At 41.6% G+C, this 13880-nt stretch overlaps 1 protein-coding gene across 1 annotated transcript in view; it reads left to right on the forward strand.

The window, feature by feature from the left end:
* The first annotated feature begins 1071 nt into the window (after nt 1-1071).
* Nucleotides 1072-13880, forward strand: part of phactr3b (phosphatase and actin regulator 3b) — a 62659-nt gene continuing 49850 nt past the window's right edge. Inside the window, exon 1 of the mRNA XM_088083884.1 lies at nt 1072-1339. Within this exon, the coding sequence (XP_087940010.1) occupies nt 1231-1339 (109 nt within the window). The 5' untranslated portion in view covers nt 1072-1230. The remainder of the gene's footprint in view (nt 1340-13880) is intronic.

The following is a 13880-nucleotide window of genomic DNA, read 5'->3' on the forward strand; positions in this document are numbered from 1 at the left end:
CACATGAGCTGTGAGCTAAGAGGTATCAAACATTTGAAATTGTCCATAAAAAGGTTCTGCTCGCTCACACCCACAAACATGAGTCAAACAGTTTAGTGAATAACATATTCCTGTAGCCTAAACATTTAATATGTGTAGATATTGAAGATGTAGTCATTATTGTGGACAGAGACCTTTAATTTCAGGTTATTTCTCCTAACATATCAATACAGTGCAGCAACTCATATTGTAGATATATTATGTTTGTTAGAGTGGCCATACTTTCCCGTTTTCCGGTGACAGTCCCCTGTGTTTGGAGAGGAAATGTCCCAGTTTTGACTGCAGGACTGACTCGGAGACTCATTTCACATGATGTCACCCGATATATCCATGGGCAGACTATAAGACAATGGGCTCCTGGCCACAGCTATGTAAATGGCCCTACCACCTTTCCAACACACTTTTGGTGCTTTTAAATCCTCTTTTTTAATTTTTAAAATTTTTTTAAGAATCCTTTTTTTTTTTTAGATTATTTAACATCTCTTTGTTGTCTTATTTTGTGTCCCTTTGAGATGTTTTTTTCTTTTGTTATTTGGGGTGGTTTTGCCCGTGTTTGTATGTATTTTGTTTCTTTTTGCAGTTAGTTAGCATATATATATATATATATATATACTGTATATCTTGAGAGAGAGAGAGACTTAACCATGGTCAAACAAAACCGAAATGTTCTTCCTTTTTTATTTAATAAATAATAACGCTAAATATTTAATGATGATGACTGCCAAAATAAAAATGTCCCCAGCTGTCCCAAAATCTGGTCACTTTAGCCTATGTTTGTCGCCATGGCAGCATCACTGTAATTGGTCTCATCAGTCAGTGGGGTGTGACGCCATTTAACATTTAGAGAGCGGGTTTGTGTTAAACACGTTATGCATCTGAAGCTCCTCTGCAGTACCACGGCAAATTGTCTTTTTTGTTTTCCTTGTTTGTCTTTTGTGTTTTTTTGAAACCACAAGAAACGTCAGGTGGTGTTGAGATTATGCGGTTTACGAGCAGCACTTGAAGAAGGCATGATGCTGCGCGCGTAATGGATTTCCCCAGCACTGCTGCTGCTGCTGCTTATCGGGGACCAGGAGCTGCAGCTGCAGCAGTCCAACCTCTTTAAAATCTGCTCCACCACCACTTGATGCCGGTGACCTTGGCTTACGGTGATTACGCCTCTCAGTCTTGCCTTTTGCTCTTTTATTCACCATGGCATCATCGGACGGGCTGGATGAGGATTGCGTGTTGCAGCGGGGAAGATCTCAGAGTGACCCGAGCAGCATCACCGAGGTCCGCCTGGGCGAAGCGCACAGAGCAGGTAGGAGGAGAGGAGAGAGACGGGTGGCTGAACGCATGTTGGACATCTGTCATCTGCTCGTTAGGTTGTGCTTTTGGGCAGGTGGTAGATGAGGAAACACATCACGATGTTTGGGGCTCGCCTGCAGTCTATCACGGTGATCCCTGTGAATTTGTATGCAACAAACGTAGGCTGTGTTGTAAACGTGCGTCATTTACTATCCCCTACATGTAATCACTGCTGTGCTCAGCTGTAGGCGTTATATGTTAAATTATCATAATAATAGATGAATCATGTTCATATGTGTCATGCAACATGATCTATGAAATGTTGTCCAACTGGTGTCACACCAGTTAAATCTGATTCTCTTTCAGCAGTATATTCATTTAATACCAATAAAAGCGTGCACTGATTTCCAGATTTAACTCTTCTGTATGACCATGTATGCTATGGCAGTGGTGTGTTACCTCATGTCGTCCACTGCCAATTCCTCTCCATATCATCAAGCTGCATCGACAACCCTAATTGTTGTCACAGGCCTACCTACAGTTGATGTCATTAGTGCAATTAAAACCAGCATGACACAACTGAATGTCCTCTATGTATGTTTTATGATCCAGTTTTTGTATTTCTGTACATGGAAAGATAGAAAGTAACCTGCCATCACCATCACACATGGACTGCAGTATAGCCGAAGCCGATGAGAGGACTGGTTGTGTATTTGGTTGTTTCCATGGTGATCCAAATGGCAGAAGGCAGCACTTGGCTCTCCAACTGTGAGCCGACATGGTGTTTGTCTGCTCCACTTACTGATCTTTTTTTTTTTCAATGCACTCGGTGATGTATAGCAGCCAGCCATTCAAAGTGAAATGCCACTTAGACTGTGAATCGTGTTTATTTGCGAGATGGGATTCACAGTTCCACTGGGAATCTCTGGGCCCGCCATTCGCCACTCCTCAACAGCTATACCGAGCAGCTCAGAAGATGTACTGCTTTGAAAGATAATGAATGGTGGATCCATGGAAAAACGGGATAAGTAACTAATTTTACCTTGCAGGCCCCTTTGATGTTTGCCAGCAGTCATAGAGTACCCCAGGGATGCCATTTTTATGCTGGATGCAGGGAAATTTAGCATAGCTCGTCAGAAGGCCTATGAGATTTTTCCATTGCATTTTTGCGTGTGGTGGAAAATAAGTTCTATGACAAACAAACATTTATGACACTCACTCGTTTTGTTCAACAAGATAATCTTCACAAATGAACACCATTTTTAGGATTTTTGATGATGCATTTGCCTTAAGTAAAAAGCTTACAAGAGGTTATAAATGAACTGCACTACAATCACATTACTTGGCGTTGCCACCACTACCAGGTTGTAAAGCTGTGTTCAGTGTAGTTGGCAGTGTTTCCAACAGTATTAGTGTGTATGTACGATATGTTCTCATCTCAAATCCACATATTGCCACTTTGCAGTGGACTTCTCTAGGTATCCTTCTACATCTGCTTTTCACATTCCAGGATGCGGCTACCATGAAGCCAATACAAGCACATGCTGGAATTATGCTGCAGGTTGTTATGTTTAGGCAACAAAAGCACATGGCAACCAATGCCAGGACATCAACAAACGCATCATGCTAGCATGGATGGTTAGGATAAGGCAACAAGGGCACGGGGAGTTAGAATTAAGGAAAGGAGGCATATAGTCAAGTGTAGGAAAAATATATCACATTCAGACAGGAAGGGAATACCAGACTCCTGCATGAAAGTCTAGGGTTTATTGGACCCATCCACTGCTCCTCCCGCTTTTCCTATAGACGCCCTTGTGTTCCTTTTATTATATTGATACCGATAGTGTTTCAGCCTGACGCAGTCCAGGAGATAACTATGCCGAAACGGCCATCGCGAGTCATTCTCAAGTGGCGCTGCCCATCCGCATATCATGCTGCCAAGACATGTGCCAACTGGCCGTCCACTGGCATGTAATAACACCGCAACTGGTTCTGTTTGGGTGTGTTCTCAGCTGGTGCTGTCCAGTGATGTAGAATGAGGATGTGAAAGGTGGCTCTTGGCATTGGGATGTTATGCAGAAAGCACTGCAATAGCGGCAATATCTTAAGACCTCATAATGAGAGTGGACTGGTATGTTTGGTGGTAGCTGATGAGAGAGGGTAGCTGATGGGAGGGGGCACCTGACATTCGGTATATATATACCAGTAGCGCTCACATTAATTTTGAGACCAGGGAACCAGGAGTGCTGAAATGCTAACTCATTTCCAGGTTTTAGGACTCATTTCTGGGGTACAATTACCCACGTACTACATGTTCACATGCCAGAGGAGTTGACACTGCAGCTGTTGTATCTCTACAAATAAGGGGCTCAGTTACTGAGTCACAGTCTGACGTGTGTGGGGGTTGCAGTATAATGTACGAGACAAGATTCTTGGCTTGATATTATAGCACACATATTGAGCCACACATTCATTTTGACTTATGTGTGATGTTACAGTCTGTTTGAACATCAGAGCATTTGACAGGGCCGGCTATCTTTAGATTCGAGGGCCACAGTGATACTGCGGGAAGGATCTTCAAGTTCTCTTGGATATTGTTGTGCTTCATGCCCTCCAATCCAGGGCTTGTCACGTTGTCGTGGTTGTTATGGTTACATAACAGCGTTGGTGTATGTGCAACCCTGAGACAACACTTGCAGGAATGTCCTGTGATATGCACAATTTGTTAGTGATATAAGCTTAACATCAAATTCACTCGGACCCCCACCCCCCCACCCCCACCCCCAAATGCAGAAGCAGATTTCATCCAAGTCTGACGTTTCTCTTTGCAGCTTCAAGGCAGACAGGGCTTGGGCAATGCAGCACTGAAAAAAAACGCCCGCCCTCCCCCACCCCTCTACCCCTCTCTGCTTGGTGCTAACCCTTTCGTAGCCCTGGCACCCCCACTGCAGCTTTGGTCCAGGCACTTTAAGAGCCGTTTCCGGTTAAGGGCAAAGAAGGGGGGACTGACAGATCTCTGATGGCGGCATTATCATGGCACCCAGCTGGGCAATGTCACAGTGAATCAGCTGCACTACTGACTGAAGATACAAATGACTTATTCCTCTATCATGATGCTTTTGATGATTTGTCAATGCTTTGCAGTACCAGCTAGAAACAGCAGACTGAGAACAGGATTAAAATATCTTTATATGGAGTTCTGTAGCTTCATTTGGAGCATTAATAAGCAGCCACCTTGTTCAGCCCATACAGGTTACAGTGCATTACCAGCTCTGTAAGAGATGATGCAGAACAGCGAGTGCAGCCAAGACAGTTTAGCCCAAAGGTGGAACTCGTGCTGCATTCAGATTTTGGCATATGCAGTCGTTGGCAAACTTGGTATTCATTACTTTCATCAAGAGAGAGACGGCGCGGGTGCAATGTGACACTTAACGTGCCTTCAAACAGAACTTGGCAGAATGACTCGAATTTTTCCAACTTGTACAGTCTGCTGGCAGTGAAGACGAGTGTGATTTTTTAAAAAAAGCCAAATTTGATGTATCCACATTAGGCAAATACCCAATTGTTTCATCAAGCAACAATATAAAAACCGTATAAGATATGTCCTATTAATGGGTTTGGCTCAACATGCAGTTGTAATCAATATCTAATATGTAAGAGATACTTTTCAGTGCAGTATAATCTTGGATCTGCTTTGAACTGAACTCAAAGCTGCGCTAATCAGTCTTTATTATGTCTGCCAGACGTATACCTGGAGGTTATTATACATTTGGTAGTGCGTGTGAATGTTTGTGAGTGTGTATGTGTGTAAGACCAATTTTGCAAACTACTGGATCAATCAGCCTAACAGTTTGTGAGCACATTAATGACTGTATTCTAAAGGACCCTTGTGGTAATTCATATTTGGTGAAAAACCTGTTATTATGGCTTATAAATAAGCTTGAAACAGCCACCTGCAACACGCTAGACTAAATAGGACAATTTTACTGTATTTGGTTGTACTCACGGTTATGTTTGATGATCCAGGGTGCTTGGGGTGTCAATTGATTTGCATGATGTGTAACGGCGAGGTAAAGCGATTGAAATACTCAATATAACAATTAGTCGTCAATCGGTCATTGAAAATTTAATCAAATGTGAAATTTAATCAATTAATCGATAGACTATGCAAAGTTGTCAAACTATATGAAACATGTTGCTGTTGGTTTTGATTTAGGAAAAAATCCCTTTGGAAATTTTGAAATAAGCAAAGTTTTAATGTTCTTTTTAAATAACAATTAATTGATTAATCAATTGTTAATTTTACCAATAATCAATTAAGGAAAGTGCTTTCAATTTGCAAACCTAGTCCACTTGGAGTAATGTTGATTTTTTTTTCATTATTTTTGTATTAGGAAATGTTGGTGTATGAAAAGAATACAGTGGATATGTACATAGACGAACATTTCCTTTTTTTCTTTTTTAAAAAGACTGATATTGATTTTTTTAAGAGGGCCTTTTTTAAAGTGGCTAAAATACATTTTGATATTAACCCATGTGGTGTGGGCACCCTGTTTGTTTGTGTGCCATCCACTACCTACTGTATGTAATACACTGTGTATACATAAGTATCTCATACAGTTCCGCCTCCAAAATCCCACACTATCACTTTAAATAAAATGAAATATTCAAAATGAATAGCGCTTCTTTTTTTTGTTGCACTAATTAGCATCTTTAAGGTATTTTGACATAATGTAGGTCTCTACAGTGGAGCAATGTTGCAGAGTTGTTTGAATACAGCATCAAACTGTAAATATCCTTTATGAAGCACATTCATAGAAATGATCGAGGTGCCTGCAGGAGTCTCTTCTCTAGCTTGCCTCATCTCCCTTTTGGAGCTGGTGCTGTTGTACTAATCTGACATGCTGCTCTAACATGAAAGGCTTTCTCCCTGGGCTGCTCCGCTGTCCTCCAACTGCTACACACCCTCCACCACCGCCCCACTCCCACCTCTCAGCTACTGATAGGCGTCAGTTTAGTCCTCTCTTTCAGTCAGAGGAGGCAGAGGGGGCCTGATGAGGAGATTAGGATTCCTTTTATTTGATTCCGGGTGCCTCATGTTTTATTTATCAGGAAGCCTATACATGAGCCAGTTCGTCTCATTCCATATTCAGAGCTGTGATTGAACAGAGAGAAAAGCAAACCTGGCACCTGGCAGCTCACTCCTACATGCATGTTCAGCTCAGCATGGAACGTGCAAAATCTCCTCACTGCCACATGAGTCATTTCAAGAGATGAGATGGGATGACAAATAATAGATAGAAAAATGATAAAGCATTGTCACTTCCATTGTACACAGGTGCTTCAATGGAAATTTCATTAAGGCTTCTGGCTATCCATTATGTCACAGTGTTGACTAAATCCACAGAATACACTGAGCTCACCGAAAATGTCTTCTAGTTCTTTCTACAGCGTAATTTTTGACCATAATACTTACAATTCGCACCTTAGCAGTGTCTGTGAAAGCACTGTGACAGAATTCGTGTGACGCTGAGGGTGTAGCGATTTTAACACGAGATATCACCAAAATACTAAAGTCCAGCTGCAGACCCCCGTGCTTGAATGTATGATTTACAAGAATAAAAGCAAAACAGGCATACTTTTATGGTTAGGTTTATTGCTTTTGCTCAGTTAGAGGGTAACAGTCATGTAACAGCTGTAGAGAAGAGACAAACAAGAGTCTACAGCCATGCTGGAGGCTCTGTGAGGCGGCTCCCGGGCACGGCGGTGCTTTGAGAAAAATGCCAAATTTAGCATGTAAACATGCTCACAATAACAATGCAAACATGTTGATGCTAAGCAGGCCTAATGTTTGCCATGCTCACAATTGAAGTTCAGCATGTTAGCTCACTAATCTTTGCTAAATAGCACAAAAAAGTACATCTGGGGTTTATAGAGGCTGGAGAATAGCTGACAGGCATTTTAAACACCTGCCAAGGAGGAGAGGTCTAAAAATGCTGCTAAGTGGGATCAAGAGCAGTTGAAAGTGAATCAGTGGGTGAAACTGCCACAAGAGGGCTCTACATGGCAGATAGATAGATGAAGCATAAATGAGGTAAGCTGTCACTGTCACAGCGGCTCCAGCACTGCAGTCACCAGACCTCTCATGTAGAATAGGGACAAATGGAGTGTCCAAGGTCATGCTGCATATAGAGCGGAAATGGTCCAACACTTTCTCAGGATTACTCAGCAATATACTGCGAGCTTTACGATGAGTTGAAATTAGACTTAAGGGAGAAGCTCTTGAAGTGAATAGTTACTTTTTGGCAATCAAGCCTCAGACTGTGAGACATGGATGAACAGTGGTGCTGGCAGCATTAGAAAAAGGTTTGAAATATTTCCAAATTCAATCAGAGGAGGTTAAAATTGAAAGCTCCAAACAGAAAACCAAACTTTGCTTCTACTTCACGGCCTTCAGTGGGTATTTTTAGAGCTGATGCAACTCCTCCGAGTTTTTTTGGATCTCATGTCATCTCGTTTCAAAAGTGGAGCATCGGAAAGCAGTGATGAAGGATTTAGCATAGACAGCGTGGTGATGATTAATGTGGAGCATTGCAGAAGTGATGTGACTAATCTAGGGCTACAGATGAGAATGTGACTTTGCTGAGATGGTAGTAGGTTGGTCCTTTAGTGTGTTTTACCCTTGAGTCTTTGGTGCAGCATTGATTCTTTTTTTATTAGCTGGCCAAGACTCAGTGGTATGCTGGCTTATTCAAAAGCACCTCTTTTTTTTGTGCCAACTCATCTCTCATGCCAGTATGCACTATGCTGAGACGTCCCCGGGTCCCACTGACGACAGGGCCCCGGGGAGCGGTGCAGAGGCAGGGCAAAACATGACATCATCCTCCAACAATGTAATGAAAGGACATTAACACCACTACGTAGGGGACTGTCATAGATACAGGGCTGTAGCAAGAATTTTAGAAATGCTGAGGTCACAAGCCCAAATCCAACCAAAGACAGATAAGTTAGGCAAGGCAAAACAGCTTTATTTGTACAGCACATTTCTTATAACAGGGCAGTTCAAAGTGCTTTACAGAGCAATAAAATATTATAAAAAAGGACACAGATTTATAATAAGAGTAAAAAGATAAGATATACAAGCTAAGATTAATTATCAAATGATTTTAAGAAAAATTAAAGTAAAAATCACATTAAACCTAGCAAAAGTGCAGACAAGATGTGCAAGGACAAAATATGTTTGTACTTATTACCGGGTGGAGTAGGTAGTGTAAAAAAGAAATGTTTTTAGCGTTGACTTAAGATTGGTCAGAGTGGTCAAGTCAGCATCTGTTGTAGCTTAAGACTACAAATTTGAAAATGAAACTCCTGAAAATATCTGATTAAGCTGCTAAATGTTCCACAGTGTTAACCAGCTTGTTTCGTGAGTCTGTCTGCTGTTTGCTGCTGAACAACTTCAGGTTTTCAAGTTATTTATTGCCATATACACAACGATTACAGAGAAGCAGTTGTTTGCAATGAAAATCTTAGATCTCAAGTTCCAGCAAGGCTCATTAAATTAAATTGTATAAAAAGTAAATCACACAATTGAAAAAAGTGAATGGAAGAAGATGTTGCAGCATGCTGGCATTCCAGAGGCAAAAGAGGCGAGGCGGCAAAATGGGGTGATATTTTGCGCTTTTATGCCACCCTGCCTTTCTTCATAAAAGGCACAATCCTGGAATGGGTTACAGAGTTGTCTTGCCTTGAAGTCAGCAAAGGAGGTAGTAACAGTGTCGAGGTCTATGTAAAACTGTGAGCTGACACAACCAGACCATGGGCAGGACAGATGTGATGTTTTCACTACATCTGATGCTTGATACCCACCATGGGAGATTCAAAAGGCAGATGATAGCAGTTAGCAGCTAACTCAAAGAAGAAGAACTGTCTGTAAATAGGGGTGGGACAAAAAATCGATATGGCGATAATCGTTGTCCTTCCTATATATTGATATCTTAAATAATAAAATATGGCGCTTTAAACAGATGTCCATGTTGGTTTGTCAGTCGGCATCACTACTTTAGACTCCTCGCGGGGGCACTTCACACTTTAATGAGTAACATCTGGTTTACTAAGTTTACTAAGATCCTCCAGCCTCATTTAAATCCAAGGTATGGATACACTTCAGCTTCTACAACACTGAAGGGACAAACAAACTCGACAAAGACTTTGCTGTATGTAAGAACTGTCTGACAAAATTGAAGTACACAGGAAATACCATAAACATGCAGAGCCACTTTCAGCGAAAAATGAAGGTTTTCGCCAGATGCTACAGACGCTGGAGCCAAAGTATGAAATATCGAGCCGTCAATATTTAATCCTGCACTTGACCGTTGTACAACTATTTTGTATTTTCTGGTTAGACATATTTTGTGATGTATCGTTAAATGATTTTCTTGCAATATATCGATTATTGCAGAATTGCTGTATCGTGATAATATCAGTATCGTTGACCATGTATCGCGTGTCGTATTGTGAGGTACCCTGTGATTCTCCCCCTTAGCTGTAAATGTCTGCAAATTTGAGCACAATAAAAGATCAGCCACCATATAACAGATGATAAATGAACTTTGTTGACATGTTATGCCATTGCTATTGTTAAAAGCTGACAATGCACATGTTATATGTCACAGTAGAATCAGATGCTGTTGTGTTAAACATCACACCCATTAGGCTCTCTTGTTTCAGCGATGCCAACATGCTGTCTAAAATCACACACCGGAGCGGCATGATGCCGCCATTGTTTGGTATTGTATAAAAAGGCAAAGGCGACTTAAAGAAGGGACTTTGTAGCGTCCCTGTAATGTGCTTAGTCATTTCTCATAAGTTGTTGCTGTAATTTTTGGCTTGATTGCATGTGTTATACAGATTTGGTGCTCAATTCACAGCATCTGAAGGGATGGGAAACACCAGCATCCCCATTGTGTAGAGGAGGTTAAAGGAAGAAGCACTGAAAAACAGGAATAAAACAGTTTAAAATTGAAATTGATGGCAGTCAGATAATAGGCTGGTACTAAAGCATCTTAAAAGTGAACCACTATCATACTTTTTGTCTAGCTTTGGATAGATTTAGTCATCGGCATGAATGGAGGGTAAATTTTCTGAAATTACGGGACATAATTAGCATCAAAAGCATAAATAATGAGCTAATTTTATCCCAAGCGGGTTCTCCCTTTCAGAGAACAGACAAAACATATTATTATGGGGAGACAGTCTTTGTCTTCCTGCACAGACTTGATTGAACGACAGCAGAAACAGAAATGGTGAACTGTACAACCCCCTCCCCCACTACACACACACACACACGCACGCACACATGCACGCACGCACGCATGCACACACACACACACACACACACACACACACACACACACACACACACACACACACACACACACACACAGCTTCCCCTCCCCCAAGAACTAAACAATATGGGATTTTCAAACAACAAGCATGAACACATACAGAAAGACTTAAAAATGGTTAGTCTGCTGTGTTCAAGCTCTCTATAAAACAGGCCAAATTATAAAAAAAAGCTGTGGTGAAGCCATGGCCAAAGAGATGAAAGGTTTGTTGCATGTCATCCACAGCCAACTCACAGTTTTCTCTCCCAGCAGACCTTTGGTTTTATGCTCTCTATATCCATGATTTGTACTTGAGCAACACTGCCTTTATGAATTGTAATAGACCTTGCTCTGCATGTCACACATGTGTAGTAACTCCTGAGGATGGATGTGCACATGCCACAATGTGAAAGACAGTGGAGAGGCAGCAGAGATCTACCCAGCAACTGGGCTACGCATGTTGGGGAGAGCTACTTGACTTAAGCTGTCAGCCATTTACACATAATGTATCTTTTATGAATGTTTCATGTGCTGACCTAATTCCTTTCAGAGCCGAGTAAAAGCAATATGCTGCACACAAGAACACAGCGGGGCACCCAGATGATCCTTTAGACATCCTCATCCCACAACAAGGGGGTAGGCAGGGCCAGGCAAATGGAAACAGAGCTGCGATATGATCACTTGGATGGCCTGGAAAAGGCAAGAATAAAGGCTGTAGACCACCCCAGCTGAGTTATTTTTAGTCGTTTGTTTTAACAAAATCTCTACTGCATCCCACAGAGAAAGAGAATAGAAACAGTCAAGAGAGAGCTTCATCGCGAAAAGAGATATTTTGTGCTGTGTGGCAGATGTAATTAAAGCAAATGCTTAAGCCCAGAGAGTAGGAACGGAGAGCCTGATCACTCACAGACTTGAATCTCTCAGCAATTTAAAAGAAGGAAGAGGGAGGAGGGGCAGGGGCAGCAGCTGCACAAATCTGCCGAAACTGGTTGCTGGATTTGAAGCCCTTAAAAGTAAAAATGAAAGCTACTAATCAGCGCCGAACGGCTGTTGTGATGTGACTCGAGCTAACCCCATGAAATGCATGCAATTAAAAAGTATGGCTGTTTACAGGGAGCCAAAACGCAGACATGGGCCTATTATCTATTCTACAAATACATAGCTTATTCTCTAGTTTTCTTCCAGACAGCCTCCCTTGTTGTGAAACATGACGACACCAGTGTTACCAAATCAGGCTGTTCTCATGCAGTGTTGGTATGTATATCTATAAAAAGCAATGTACCAGACATGTAATATAACCAATGTTTTCATGAAGGCTGCAAACATGTGACCAGTGCGTGAGTAAAGAAGGAAGTACAGTATAAAGTGCAACAGACAATCTAAAGACATCACCATGGGCTCTGGATAATGTGTTAGGCATTTTTCAGGGTTTTCTGACATTCTTAACCATAAAATATAAAGTGATTAATCAAATCAAAATGGTACATCCCCGCAATGTCGAGGCAGCACCAAGTCCGACCTGAAAACCTGGCCTCCTCCCAACCTTGAAACATCCCCTCCAGAGGAATCCCACAGACTATTTTGTTTGCAGCTCACACACTCTAGTCTACGCAGTCGAGGCTGTGTCTTCCCCGCTGCTTCAGTCCCCTATCTGTCACTGTGACTCCGCGCTGGCTCGTAGGCTGTGGCTCTACCTGATGAATGATTCAGCAGATTTAAAGGGGAACAGTGCCGGAGTTGAGCAGCAGCAGGGTTTATGAACGTCAAATTTATGTTTTTAAACTGGCAGCACCGTCGCTAAGCAGTGATTGTTCAGGAGGTAAATGTCAAACGCGTCATGAAAACACAGTCGCCCTCCCACTTGCTGCCTGTGGAGTGGTTCCCAGCCTAACATGACAGCCTGGGCTATAGTCTTTGGATCCTAGCTTCAGTGCTCAGTTTCGTTATAGCCATTGGCCTGTTGTGGCTTGGGGCACATGTTTAAGTCATTTGACATCTTGTCATTAAAATGTCTTTTATAGCCACTTTTGAACTATTCATAAGTACTGTATTTGATCATCTAATATTTGCTGTGTCTAACACATTGCTTCCTCAACAGAGGAATAATTGCTGCTTGCATGAAAGATGGGGGAGCAGGAACATGCAGAGAAGCATCCTAAATTGTTTCTGTACTCCTGTTGCATTCATATTTTATTATGTGACTCAAGGTCTGGAGGTTAATCAAGATTACATCATTCTAACATGATGACCTTAAGGTATAAACTTCATAAACACTCAGTCATTAGTTAAAGGTCCACGCATTATAAATTACCACATATTTCATTTCATTTCATAAAATGTAAACAACATGTAAGGACTAAAGTTTTGATGGTGTGTTATGATGGCGACCCATTTAAATAGCAGCGAGTAGCCAGAGGAAGAGTAGCCATAAATGTACATAAATTGGTGAAAAAAATTATGTCCAGGAGCTCCTTACCCTCCAAACAGAGGGTGAGAACAGCTGCCATGTAACAGGGATGGGAAATGATTCTTATTGCCATGTTATGCCATTGTCGTACACCACACTTCAGGCAGATGATTGTCATGCTTGTCACCCCTCTTTTGGTTCCGCGATGCTGGCATGCTGTCTAAAATCACACACTTCAGCAGCATGATGCCACCGATGTTTGGTTCTGAGTAAAAATGCAAAGGTGGCGTAAAGAAGGACTTCGTAGAGGCCCTATAGTGCGATCTATGTGAAAAAGGGCGTTTGGTTCTTGTCAAGTGACGTGATAATAGAAGGTTCCCAATGGGACAGATACTGTGTAAGGCTGAGATGACTGTTCTGCATTTAAGGGTTTTGGTGTGACTATGTCCATACGTACCAAGATCTTCTCTGATTTGAGATTTGTGCTGTAATTTATGTCTAATTATACATTCAAATAAGAACTGAGGCTCATTGAGTTTATTTTATTATTCATAAAAAGGAAGACTGAGTTAAAATATTTCTACATCACATGCCACTGCTGCTTCAAAGAAAACTGTGCAATCATCTGCATATGTGAAAGAAAGCAGGAAACAGTTTTAACTATTTTGTCTTTTTTTTTTTAGCTCTTTATAGCCCTTGTATAGGTATAATGCATTAGTTCCTAATGCAGATCTAATGTAAATGGGGACAATCCTATAACAACA

The sequence above is a fragment of the Plectropomus leopardus genome, chromosome 2, assembly GCF_026936395.1.
Source record: "Plectropomus leopardus strain MGB_pleo_1.0 chromosome 2, ASM2693639v1, whole genome shotgun sequence".
Lineage (NCBI taxonomy): Eukaryota > Metazoa > Chordata > Actinopteri > Perciformes > Serranidae > Plectropomus > Plectropomus leopardus.